A 13772-nucleotide genomic window follows, 5' to 3' on the forward strand; every position below is an offset into this window, starting at 1 on the left:
TTTAGGTGGTTTTCTTTTCATATCCGTTCCTTAACTTGGTTAGGGATAGAAGTTAAATTTACTGGATAGTAACTGCCATGATCACTCTCTCTGTATTTTATGAATAACATTACCACCCACACTTTTTCCCAGTCATTTGGTACCTTCTCAGTTGTCCATGACTATTCAAAAAGAAACTGCTTGTGCTGATTGTTTCAATATTGTTACGTTGGATATCATTCACACCTGCTAATCTACATAGCATATATCCCTTTTTCAAATATTCTCTTCCCTGCTTCTCTGAAACAGCTACTGCCTGCTTATGAGGATTTAGATAGTTCCCAACTGTCCAAATGTAGCCCCCTTTTCTTTTTCTTATTTCATGGTTTTTGGCCAATAACTTATTGCTGTAATCAGAACGGCCAGGGATAACCCATACGGAATCTGTGGGTTGGATCTCAATACAGTTTCCTGTAATTTTACAGGTTAGTTGGACCTTATTGGTCTGCAGCAGTTATATGTTAAAGTATCTCTAAAGTCCTTAGTCCAAAGAAGAAAAATAAGTACAGCAATGGGTCATAGTTAAAGGGATAGGGAAGTTTGCTACTAGCCTAAAAGGCTGCCGCCTTGGTCTTGTTATTCTAAGAAGCAAGCTTAGAATTAAGTAAATCGGGTGCTTGTGTTTGTGTGAATATATATGTTATTGAGACACAAAGCATGGCCCTGTGTCCTGACTGGCAGAGCACCAGTCAGATCCACGCCCCCGCCCCCAACTCTTCAGGGAGCAGATTGAACTGCCAGAGGTAACTCAGTTTAAATCTGTGGGTTGGATCTCAAAATGGTGTCCTGTAATTTTACACAAGTCAGTGGAATTGAGACTGGGAAGACATCTGTGATTGTTCCTTTACGATTGAAGGCCAAATGTCTTTGTGAGGTATATTATGTCACTGAACCAACGACAGTGCGTGAGCCTAACAGCTGCAGTAATTGTCAAGTTTTTTTCTCTTATGTGAAGTTGTGTATGTGCTCCATGTCATGGATGTTGAACAACTATTTATGAAGTATAACTGTTTTATTTAATTGTCAATAGAATACCCAGGGTGAGCCTACATGAAAGCAGAAGATCCCTGATTGGGTCTTCTGACAATCTCTGTATTTATTTATAATACAGTGGTTCCCAAACTGGAGGGGTTCACGAAATGTTACAGGGGGTTCTCGGGGGAAAATTCCCTAATGGCGGACAGAGCTGTCCTTAGGAACCCCGGGGCCAGTATCCCGGAGCCCCTGGATTTCCAAGATTTCTAAGCAGATAAAAGCAAGCAGATCTATCACACTGAGGAGATTTAAACTTCAAGACTCCTTAAAAGAAATGGAAAGGGAGTTGGATATTTTTTGCTGTTTTTAAAATTAAATAGGCAGCTAGTATTGTTTTCAAAATTATTATGAAGAACAAGTTTAAGCTTTGATGTAACGTGTGTTGTTTGCTTGGACTGCTCAAGACCTGAATGCTTGTGCAGGAGGAAGTCTTTGAGTTGGCTTCTTAAATACCTTCCTGCTCTTTCACATCTGATACTTCTTGACGAAACACAGGTACAAGCTACGAAAGTGAGATCTTGGAAGAGTGTTGCCATTTTCGTAATGTAATAAAAATACTGTAATGATAAATAATAATTAATAACAGTGTGTCATAAGCATGTCATAAAAAAAAATTTATATTTCCAAGATCACTGCCTTTATAATTTATACTCAGGTAAAGGAGAAAATACCTGGAAATATTCATTTTTAGGAGGAGGTTCGTGAGACTTGACATTTTATTGAAAAGGGTCCACAGGTTGTTAAAATTTGGGAACCACTTATTTATAACAATTTTGGGGGTTAGGCCTGTGTTATATTTCTCATTTGAAAAGAAAAAATCTCTAGTTAATGATGTTAGTCTAGCTAGCTGCATTGGAACTGCTGGGCTGTAACAGTTTATCATTGGAGTGTTAGTCATAAAAAAGAATTTGAAATTATTAATTGTGTGTGCACATAACTGTCTTAGGGTGAAGAGGAAAACTGGATTCCCAAGAAGAGAAAGAAAGTGAATCTATTTCCACTTTTAGTATTTAGAGGGATCCTATAGAAAATCCAGCTACAGTCTCTTTCAAGGATAGGAATTCATGGTCTGTGCTAATAGTTTAAGTCAAAGAGAAGACTGGTAAGTAAATTGACTTACCTCCCCCCTCTATATAGGTCACATACACATTTTTTCTTAGGGCTTGGCTACACTTGCAGATGTAGAGTGCTGGGCGTTAAACCAGCCCTCGGAGACCACAGCAGGGAAAACGCTGCTGGGTATTTACACTCAGCTGGAAGCGCACCGGCGTGGCCACATCAGCAACTCTTGCAATGCCCCAAAGAGCAGTGCATTGTGGTAGCTATCCCAGTGTGCAAGTGGCTGCAGTGTGCTTTTCAAATGGGGGGGAGGGTGGGATGTGACAGGGAGTGTGTTGTGTGTATGTGGGGGGAGAGACAGCATGTTTTGAGGGGCAGAGAGTGTGTCAGCATGCTGTTTTGTAAGTTCAGACAGCAGCAGACCCATAAGAACATGAGAACGGCCATACTAGGTCAGATCAAAGGTCCATCCAGCCCAGTGTCCTGTCTGCCGACAGTGGCCAATGCCAGGTGCCCCAGAGGGAGTGAACCAAACAGGTAATGATCAAGTGATCTCTCTCCTGCCATCCGTCTCCACCCTCTGACAAACAGAGGCTAGGGACACCATTCCTTACCCACCCTGGCTAATAGCCATTAATGGACGTAACTTCCATAAATTTATCCAGTTCTCTTTTAAACCCTGTTATAGTCCTAGCCGTCACAACCTCTAGGCCCCTAGTTCTTATATTATGGGAACAAGTAAATAACTTTTCCTTATTCACTTTCTCCACACCACTCATGATTTTACAGACCTCTATCATACCCCCCGCTAGTCTCCTCTTTTCCAAGCTGAAAAGTCCTAGCCTCTTTAATCTCTCCTCATATGGGACCCGTTCCAAACCCCTAATCATTTTAGTTGCCCTTCTCGGAACCTTTTCTAATGCCAGTATATCTTTTCTGAGATGAGGGGACCACATCTGTACGCAGTATTCAAGATGTGGGTGTGCCATGGATTTATGTAAGGGCAATAAGATATTCTCTGTCTTATTCTCTATCCCTTTTTTAATGATTCCTAACATCCTGTTTGCTTTTTTGACTGCCGTTGCACACTGCGTGGACGTCTCCAGAGAAATATCCACGGTGACTCCAAGATCTCTTTCCTGATTAGTTGTAGCTAAGTTAGCCCCCATCATATTATATGTATAGTTGGAGTTATTTTTTCCAATGTGCATTACTTTACATTTATCCACATTACATTTCATTTGCCATTTTGTTGCCCAATCACTTAGTTTTGTGAGATCTTTTTGAAGTTCTTCACAGTCTGCTTTGGTCCTAACTATCTTGAGAAGTTTAGTATCATCTGCAAACTTTGCCACCTCACTGTTTCCCCCTTTCTCCAGATCATTTATGAATAAGTTGAATAGGACTGGTCCTAGGACTGACCCTTGGGGAACACCACTAGTTACCCCTCTCCATTCTGAAAATTTACCATTTATTCCTACCCTTTGTTCCCTGTCTTTTAACCAGTTCTCAGTCCATGAAAGGATCTTCCCTCTTATCCCATGACAACTTAATTTACAAAAGAGCCTTTGGTGAGGGACCTTGTCAAAGGCTTTCTGGAAATCTAAGTACACCAAGTCCACTGGATCCCCCTTATCCACGTTTGTTGACCCCCTCAAAGAACTCTAATAGATTAGTAAGACATGATCTCCCTTTACAGAAACCATGCTGACTTTTGCACAACAATTTATGTTCTTCTATGTGTCTGACCATTTTATTCTTTACTATTGTTTCAACTAATTTGCCCGGTACTGACGTTAGACTTACCGGTCTGTAATTGCCAGGATTACCTCTAGAGCCCTTCTTAAATATTGGCATTACTTTCACTATCTTCCAGTCATTGGGTACAGAAGCTGATTTAAAGGACAGGTTACAAACCATAGTTAATAGTTCCGCAATTTCACCTTTGAGTTCTTTCAGAACTCTTGGGTGAATGCCATCTGGTCCCGGTGACTTGTTACTGTTAAGTTTATCAATTAATTCCAAACCCTCCTCTAATTACACTTCAATCTGTGACAATTCCTCAGATTTGTCACCTACAAAAGGACAGCTCAGGTTTGGGAATCTCCCTAACATCCTCAGCTATGAAGACTGAAGCAAAGAATTCATTTAGTTTCTCCTCAATGACTTTGCCGCCCTTAAGTGCTCCCTCATCCCCACCTCTCTCTCTCTCACACACGCTGATACAGACTAACACAGCTACCCCTCTGAAACCACACACACACACACACACACACACACCCACCCCCCTAGGCAGCAGCAGCATTCCACAGTAACCGTTTGCTTTGTCCCAGAGCAGATAAGCAGCCAGCTGTCAGAAACGGAACTTTGAAAGGGGGTATCCGCATGCCTGCGGCCAAGTTCAAAACAATGAGAAGAGTGGCCACTTGATTACGGGATGTTTCTGAAGGCCAATCACAGCGCAGTAATGCAACACGTTGTCCACACTGATGCCCGGGCGTTTCAGCTGGGGCACAGCAAGCTTTATGCTTCTCGTGGAGGTGGATTACTGGGAGCGCTCCAGCTGCAGAGTCCAGGTGTTCTACGTGCCTTGCCAGTGTGGACACCTCAGGAGTTAGGGCACCCGGGGCTGATTTAATGCTCTCTAACTTGCAAGTGTAGCCAAAGCCCTTACACTGCTTGTTAAAACTGGTTTTAAAGAATAGTTCAGGATTTCACTCATTTTAGAATCACCATCAGTTTTATCTCCCTTCTAATTTACTTGTCCCCCTTTCCTCCATGGTGAACAACATTTCTCAGTTTTCCATCTTCAAATAAAATGTAACAATGTGAATCATGATTTTTCAGTCACAGGCTATAAAATACTTCTGCATTACATACATCTTCTCCAGTTTTTATATCCTGATGCAAGCTGACCTCAAAATTTTGTCTTCTATATTTACAGCCCAATAATGCCTTTCTGGCAGTTCAGAAGGGATACTGAATTTATGAGGCAGTTGCAAGTCAGGTATTTTACAGGTATTTTGATTGCCCACATTTGTCAAAAATGATTTTGTAAAAAAATTAAAGATTACTGTGTGATAGATTAAACAGCAGTACAAAAGCTGGTAGTAATTTTTGCCCAGAAAATTTGACTTTGAATCACACAAACTAAAACACAAACTAACTTTCTTGAACATATTAACCTGACCTGGTACATTAAAAATGTTTATCTTATGTTTATGATAAAGGAGTTTATTAAGTTTTTCAGTATATAAAATGCATCTGGCACTAAAGTGTTTGAGCATATGCACAACATTTCATATACTGTAACAATGACTTTTTACAAATGAACTACTCACCCTTCCCTTGGGAAAAAGCCTGCAAAAAGAGGTGAACCATGAGCCATGCCCTAAAGATAGAAGACTTGAGCACTGTCAGACCAGAGAGAGAAATCAATCCCAGAATTAAGGGCCCTGCACCCAGAATGCCCACATACAAGCTACCTGGCATTTATATCTGGGGAGCTGGGATAGGTAAGCAGGTCCCAAGCTATCTATGGTCTTTGTAGACCAAAGTCAACATCCTGATGTACACATGAAAGAGAAGAGGAACCCAGGCCTGCTAACAAATAACTGCTGTAATACGCTCTCTGAAGCAAAGACCACCAAGAATGCAAATAGCTGCCAAGTGCACTAGCCGATGCTTTCAAGTGATCTTCAAGAGTAGTCCCATGCACATCACATTAGGGTAACAAAAGCATGGATGACAGTGCTGAAATCCAGGCCTGAGAAACAAATGGTTGCAAACACCTAGCTGAACAGAAATGGAAAACGTGCTTTACTACTGACAACCGGACACCAGAAGCATCCCCAGATTTCTAATATCCTGAAACAAGGCAAACAGACCTCCTTAGTAATAGAGGAATATATCACACCCCTGAGATCCTTTCCCTGCCCCACCAGCATGACCTACATGTTGCTCAGATAGATTAAACTTCATGCAACTTGCTTTAATCTGAAAACAGTCTTGGCCAAGCATTGGGAAAGCAAAGAGAGCATCATTGGGGTCAGATGAAAAATGAGACACAGCTGTCTGTCTGAACTACTGGTCAACACGGAGGCTCAACAGTGGGGTGACAAAGCGATTGTAAGATTTCACAGATACAGTAGTTTAAGAGGTTTCTGATGGTGGACAAGTCTCTCTCTCTCGCTTTCAAAAGGTCTCACTGAAACCAAGGGGAGTTGTGGTCCTGACTACAATGGGAAGAGGCACAACTTCAAACTTGAATAATTTATATACATTACAGACAGATTACATCTCCAAATGCCCCAGTACTATTACATAATACTCTACTCTTGAAAGTGCTGTGTAACTAAAGGTCCTGTCTAACTCCATAACATTAAAATCATGTATCATTTGTGAAGAATGGGGCTCCTTGACTACAAGGAATGCAATCCGCCCTCCCGCCGCAAACCAACCCACACCCCCAAATGACTATAGCCCCAGTCCTGCAATGTGATGTGCATAGAAAGTCCTACTGTGTCATGCACCACTTCCCAGGATCAGGGACTACATCGGTTACATTGAATGCATGACGCTATGTGTAGATGGCTATTACGTATAGTAGAGTTCTGTCCTGCACTCTGGGATAATGTGGTCGCACTGCAATATTATAGAACTCTGAAGAAAAAGAGCGGTGGGAAAACTCTATGAAGAGGTAACATTTGAAAAAATGATTTAAGATGAAATCAATGAAAGACACATTTACTAGCCAGAATATTCTAACTGAATTCTCACTGCCTGACCCATAAACAGAATCTTACCTTGGATTGGAATGAGCAAGTGGGTTCATTTCTTTCTGATAGTGATGACCTTGATTGACAGGCTGTGGAAAACACAAAAAACAGTAGTGAGAAGATAACTGTGCAAATATTTTTTCAATATATCTAGAGGTATAGGAGAGAATCCTTTTGGAACGATATATTTGTAGAGTCTGATATATTAGAATTCTATGGTCTTCATCACTGAGGTGGAATTTCAAAAATGGTATTCAGGTTCCAATTTTGTAAAAGTACATTTTAAATTGATGATTTTCTTGGTTGATATGCCTATACGTTGTACACTGAGTTACAGTATAAGCATTTACATGAGATTTGATCACCTTGCACAAAGTAGATGCAAATCCTCTGAAATGTCGTTGACTCTAGTTTATCAGTGTTTATCTCCATGATGTGTCCTACTCAGTTTTAATGTTATATAATTTGGATCATATTTTTAATTAAAAGAAACAGTGTATCTGACATAAAAAACGAATGTTCACAAACTGATATAAAAAAATCCAAGAGTTCTAAATTTTAGGAATATATTTTTGTCTCAGTGCAAGGTAACAGAAGACTAATCATTACATTTACAAAGCACTCAGCTCCACCCAAAGCACTCAGGGCATGACACAGACAAATTAAAACATTACCATACACAAACATTATCAATACACAATGAAATGAGAAATATTAAAAACAAGCATGCAGCTTTATTAAAGGAACAGCATCTTAAACAGGGACCAACATTAAAAAAAGAGTATGTTCACATGATTTTTGGAAGTGGAGAGAGATAAGAACATAAGAAAGGCCAGACTGGGTCAGATCAAAGGTCCATCCAGCCCAGTGTCCTGTCTGCCGACAGTGGCCAATGCCAGGTGCTCCAGAGGGAGTGAACCTAACAGGTGATGATCTAGTGATCTCTCTCCTGCCATCTATCTCCACCCTCTGACAAACAGAGGCTAGGGACACCATTCCTTACCCATCCTGGCTAATAGCCATTAATGGACTTAACCTCCATGAATTTATCCAGATGTGATAAAACAGATGTCCCTGGGGAGTGATGTCCATATCACAGCAAAAAAACTCATTCACTGGTCAAACTGTGTATACAGAGTGTATATTGGGGAAGCCATGGCTTCTCCAGGCCCTCTTTCCCTGAACTCCATCTTTGCTCTTCCCCGTCCCTTTGTCTGTCAGTCCCAAACCCATCATTCAGTGCCAAGTGAGGTGTGTAGCTGACCAGTCAGTTTGTAACGGGTGTTCATAACTCTGAGGTTCTACCGTATATCTATACTCTACCTGTACATTTCCCCAAAAAAACAAAAAAGGTTTAGTGTTTGTTCTATGACAGCAATACGACTCAAATCGATATCGTTCCTTTCATTTCAGGACTGCCAAATGTCTATCAAGAGCATTTTAAATGAGCGAAGTCAGTCAAAGCATTAACTGTTAACGTGAATTAATTGACTGTAAGGGAGGCGTGGCATGGCGTACTGCCACCTTCACTTCCGCCCTGGGCTGAGCTCCCAGAGACCACGGCTCCAGAGCCTGCCTGCAAAGATAGGGTAGGGAGGCCCCCGGCCCACCCCGCAACAGCCGGAGACTGCACCCCATGCACCCAATCCCCTCACTCAGGGACTGCCCGCAGCCCCTCCCCAGTCTGCTCCCAATCACCCAACCTTCCTGGGACTGTCCCCCAAGCATCCAGAACCCCCCCCCCCCAACACCGGGCTGGCACATATCTCCCTGCAGAGACAGGGTGCCCTGTCCCGGGCAGAATGCTGCCCCCAAGGACTTCTGCCTCCACCATCCAGTCCCCCACCCAGGGACTGTCCCCCAGCACCTGCCTCAGCACCCAGTCCCCTAAGGACTGCCCCTTCCACCACTCAACCCCCTCCCCATTCAGGGACTGTGCCCCAGTATCTAGCCCCCGATCCATGGACTGCCCCCAGCCATCAGCCCCCCCACCGAGAGTCCATCCTCCATGTACCAGTGGCATCCCCCTCCCCATGGCCCTAGCCCCCTGCACTCTCTTCCCCGCACCTGCCGGTCTTCTACCTCTGCTGTGCATAGCTCAGTTGTGCAGCCTGTCCTGCCTGCCTGCTGCTGAGATCTCAGTGCTGGGGAGCCTGTTCCAGCCAGGGTCACTGAACCCGGGATCCTTGCGGGTGCGCTGAGCACCCTGGCCTCCTGCTAATGCTGCTAGGTCTGATCGGGGTGGGGGGACGGACTGACTGACACTGGGTCCAAACTTGCATCGCCCCATTTTTGCGCCCCCTGCTGGCTCTGTGCATGAGGCAAGTGCCCCTCGCCCTGCCATAGTTATGGCCCTGCTGATGTCACATGGGCTGCAGCCGTGTGTTGATTGGGCCACAAGCAGCCCACAGGCTGCAGGTTGAGAACAACTGCTTTAAGAGTTTCAGAGGAACAGCCGTGTTAGTCTGTATTCGCAAAAAGAAAAGGAGTACTTGTGGCACCTTAGAGACTAACCAATTTATTTGAGCATGAGCTTTCGTGAGCCACAGCTCACTTCATCAGATGTGTACCGTGGAAACTGCAGCAGACTTTATATACACACAGAGAATATGAAACAATACCTCCTCCCACCCCACTGTCCTGCTGGTAATAGCTTATCTAAAGTGATCAACAGGTGGGCCATTTCCAGCACAAATCCAGGTTTTCTCACCCTCCACCCCCCCACACAAATTCACTCTCCTGCTGGTGCTAGCCCATCCAAAGTGACAACTCTTTACATAATCAAGTCGGGCTATTTCCTGCATAGATCCAGGTTCTCTCACTTCCCCCCCACCCCCATACACACACAAACTCACTCTCCTGCTGGTAATAGCTCATCTAAACTGACCACTCTCCAAGTTTAAATCCAAGTTAAACCAGAATAATAAATTGGTTAGTCTCTAAGGTGCCACAAGTACTCCTTTTCTTTTTGCTTTAAGAGTCTAGGTGTGTCTTTACGGTACTTGCCTAAACAGTGCCTCACCATCTACACTACTATTTGTGTCAGTGCTGGGGGGGCATGCAGTGTAGTTACGTTACACACTGCCGTAAGGAGTGTGCAGCGTAGACATACCCTAAGAATGGAAGGACTGTGCGTTTCTGTCCTGACACTGATAAGAACAAGAAACCTAGCATTAGAGAGGGGGTGCAGTGCTTTAAGTTTATTGTGAACTTGTGTGCCTAGAGACCCTGAGAGGCCCCTGGAGATGGTGCTGTGGTAAGTGTATCACTTAAGAATAGCAATCATCACTACCACTACCTTTGTGAACATGCTCGGGAGTGGAGAACAAATGCATGGTTATGTAGTGACAGTGTCAATTTTCATGGGCCAGCCAAAAAATGGACGATTATTGGGTTGGATCTGAATTCACAGATAAGCAGCAGCTCTAATATAGCACTTCTCATCCAGATAAGCTTCTGCGAAGTACATCAATATCTGCTGGGGACACATATATGATAGTTTCAGAGTAACAGCCGTGTTAGTCTGTATTCGCAAAAAGAAAAGGAGGACTTGTGGCACCTTAGAGACTAACCCATTTATTTGAGCATAAGCTTTCGTGAGCTACAGTTCCGATGAAGTGAGCTGTAGCTCACGAAAGCTTATGCTCAAATAAATGGGTTAGTCTCTAAGGTGCCACAAGGCCTCCTTTTCTTTATATATGATAGTGCAAGCCAGTCTCCATCCTGAATTTCATCTTCATTAATCTTTTCTGGCTTTTGAGAAATCAGATGGCCAAGACCCCCTCCCCAGATTCTTTTTGTTACTGTGAAGAATATGGAGCAGAGCCCTGAGCACTGTTTGTTGTGAGAGACAAGCTTCACTGCTGTTATGTCTAGGAGATAAGAAAGCTGCTTCAATCTGGCCGAGTACTCGTCAACTCACAAGGTTGGAGACAGAATGACAAAGGGGATGTGGAGGATCTCCAGACAGCGAATGCTGCACTGCTGTCTAAAACTGACTGGCACCAACTGTCTGAGAAATGGGGCCAGCAAGGCCTGCCAGGTAGGTCTATTTCTGGGTGGAGGCAGACCAGAAACAGACATTTTGACTTTTTGGAATAGGAGGATGAAGTGTATAGCAGCAAATATTCCACAGGATTGCGCAACACCTGTATGTGTATTTCATCTCTTTGAAAAAGGTCAGGCGGGATGCAGTGTAAAATATTTTCATTTTTAAAATACTTGTATTTTTTAATTCTACATAAATATTCTATTACTGATTTGGAATCTAAGCAATTTTTAATTTTCACATTTTATAAAGCCTTAGGAATCAATCACCTTCAAGGCAAAATTCAACGTTTTAAAAAATATCTACAGCTGACAGCTATGCTGGGTAATGTACAGTACCTAAAACTATTTTATTCCTTTTGAGCTGTCACAGTTTAGAACAGCTGCTAAACAACTTCTATTTCAACAATTTCTTTTGACAGCATAGATATTACATTTCAGTTCTTGGAAAACTATTATTAGCCATAAAATTCAGTTTTTAGTATATCAATTTTATAGTTGTATAAGAACATCTGTTCATTTGCTTTAACTGCAACTTAGCAATATGATCTATATACCTTTGGAGTTCAGAAGGGTTTTTTTGAACCTCATTAAAGCCAAAAATAGATGGGCATCTTTTAAATGAAACTGAAAATCAGACTACAACAGGCAAAATGATGGAAAATTTAAAGTCACAAAAAACATGTTACAAGTAAAATATTACATACGTTTACTAGGTAACATACCTATACACTATACTACTTTATAGAAAATACAGTGTATTCCAAAGATGAAAGAGATAAAATATGCCTTCTGGTGGCGCTGTTGCTATAGATTACATCAAGGGATAAAATTACCCAGCATTTAGAACAAAAAGGCTTACCTTTTGGGGAAGAGCTGTTGATAATTTTTGTGGAAAAATAAGAATAGACTTAATGGAGGAATATGATTTGCAAAAACATTATCAATTTAATAGAGAGGAAAAGACGTTAATGCTTTAAATCAACAGAAGAAGACTACCTAGAAATGAAGTAATCTCTCAAGGTTAATCATAGCCAGGAACAATTTTTCAGATTGTCCTTAATTTTATAAAGTATAATGTACAGATTAGTTCTAATTTGTTTCCGATACATTGTGCAGATGAACCATGCCGATGTGTACAAATGGAAGACGGATGCAGGTACACAGTAGCTTTTCTGTGGTTTGCACATAAATATAATATTTATTAAGGTCCTGATTTTTAGCATCTGCAGCTCCCCTGACTCTTTGGGACTGATGAAAATCAATCCCAGTGTAAATACAAACTAGCTTTTAGTTACACAAATTCTGAACTTCAACACAGAATGGAAGCTGAAGAAATGAAGGCCTTTATTTATGTAGGGTGACATTCACCTGTAGCCATACAGCAGCACAGTGCAGGGAAGAGAGGAGAACAGTCTGCAAACACTTCCTGCTCACTTTAGAAGGGAGCTCCACACGGACTCCGAATAGGCTGAATTTTGAACTGTCAGTTACCCTGCGTGACCATGGAGTAGCACAAGTCTACTGCACATTTGAGTTCTGCTTAATGTCTGGATTCAATGAAAACTCTGTCCATTAGCTAAGACATTAGTTCATAGATTAATTGATGTTAAGGCTGTTAGATCATCTAGCCTGACCTCTTGCATATACTGCCATTAAATTTCACCCCGTTACTCCTCTACTGAGCCCAATAACTTGTGTTTGACCAAAGCATCTTCCAGGCTGGCATCCGGTCTTGATCTGGAGATATCAAGAGATTAACCTTGTTCCAAGGATTAATCACCTTCACTGTTAAAAATGTGTCCCTTATTTCTAACTTGAATTTGTCTGAGTTCAGCTTCCCCCACTGGTTGCTATGCCTTTCTCTCCCAGACTGAAAAGCTTTTAGTACCTTGTATTTGCTCCCTGTGAAGATACTTATACACTGTAATCAAATCGCTTCTCAATCTTCTTTTTGATTAACTAAACAGACCGATGCTAAGTCTCTTGCTGTAAGGCATTTCCTCTAACCCTGGAATAATTTTTGTGGCTCTTTTCTGCACCCTCTCCAATTTTTCAACATCCTGTTTAAGATGTGGACACCAGAATTATATGCAATGTTTTAATATCTGTCTCACCAATGCCATACACAGAGGTGAAATCACCTCCCTGCTTCTACTCACCACTCACTGTTAATATATCCCAGGACCACATTAGCCCTTTCTACCACAGCATTGCATTGGGAACTCATGGTCAATTGTTTGTCCACTATGATCCCTAAAACTTTTTCAGAGCCATTGCTTTCCAAGATACAGCCCCCACAACCTGCAGGTATGGCCTGCATTCTTTGTTCCTAAACTGCATTTGATTATATTAAAACACATTTTGTTTGTGCTGAGCTTAAATCACTCTGATTGACTTCCCTGTCCCTCATCATTATTTTCCACTCCACCAATCTCTGTGTCTTCAGCAGTGATTTTATATTTACTTCCAGATCAGATACAAATGTTGAATAGCATGGGGCCTAGAACTGATCCCTGCATCATTTGATAATTTCCTGATGACAACTACTTTCTGAGATCTGTTAGTTAGCCAGTTTTTAATCAATTTAAAATGTGCTTTATTGATATTGTATAGTGCTAATTTATTAATGAAAATGTCATACAGTACTAAATCAAGCGCTGTACAAAATCCTAAGTATATTAATTACCGCTACAAAACTACCTTTATCAGCCAACCATGTAATCTCATTGTGATGCTGGCAAACTAGGTGTCAGCTCATGCCAAAGCCCCAGGCCTCACTGAATGTTTACAAATGATGGTTGGAAGCCAGGC

The 13772-nt window shown here is 42.0% G+C and overlaps 1 protein-coding gene across 10 annotated transcripts in view; it reads right to left on the reverse strand.

Annotated features, from left to right (window-relative positions):
• Positions 1 to 13772, reverse strand: part of CFAP20DC (CFAP20 domain containing) — a 227094-nt gene that overhangs the window by 34936 nt on the left and 178386 nt on the right. For all 10 annotated transcript variants that reach the window (XM_075130187.1, XM_075130189.1, XM_075130188.1 and 7 more), the window contains one exon: positions 6939 to 7000. In XM_075130187.1, the coding sequence (XP_074986288.1) occupies positions 6939 to 7000 (62 nt within the window). The remainder of the gene's footprint in view (positions 1 to 6938; positions 7001 to 13772) is intronic.

Source organism: Caretta caretta, chromosome 7, assembly GCF_965140235.1.
Source record: "Caretta caretta isolate rCarCar2 chromosome 7, rCarCar1.hap1, whole genome shotgun sequence".
In the NCBI taxonomy this organism is placed as follows: Eukaryota; Metazoa; Chordata; order Testudines; family Cheloniidae; genus Caretta; species Caretta caretta.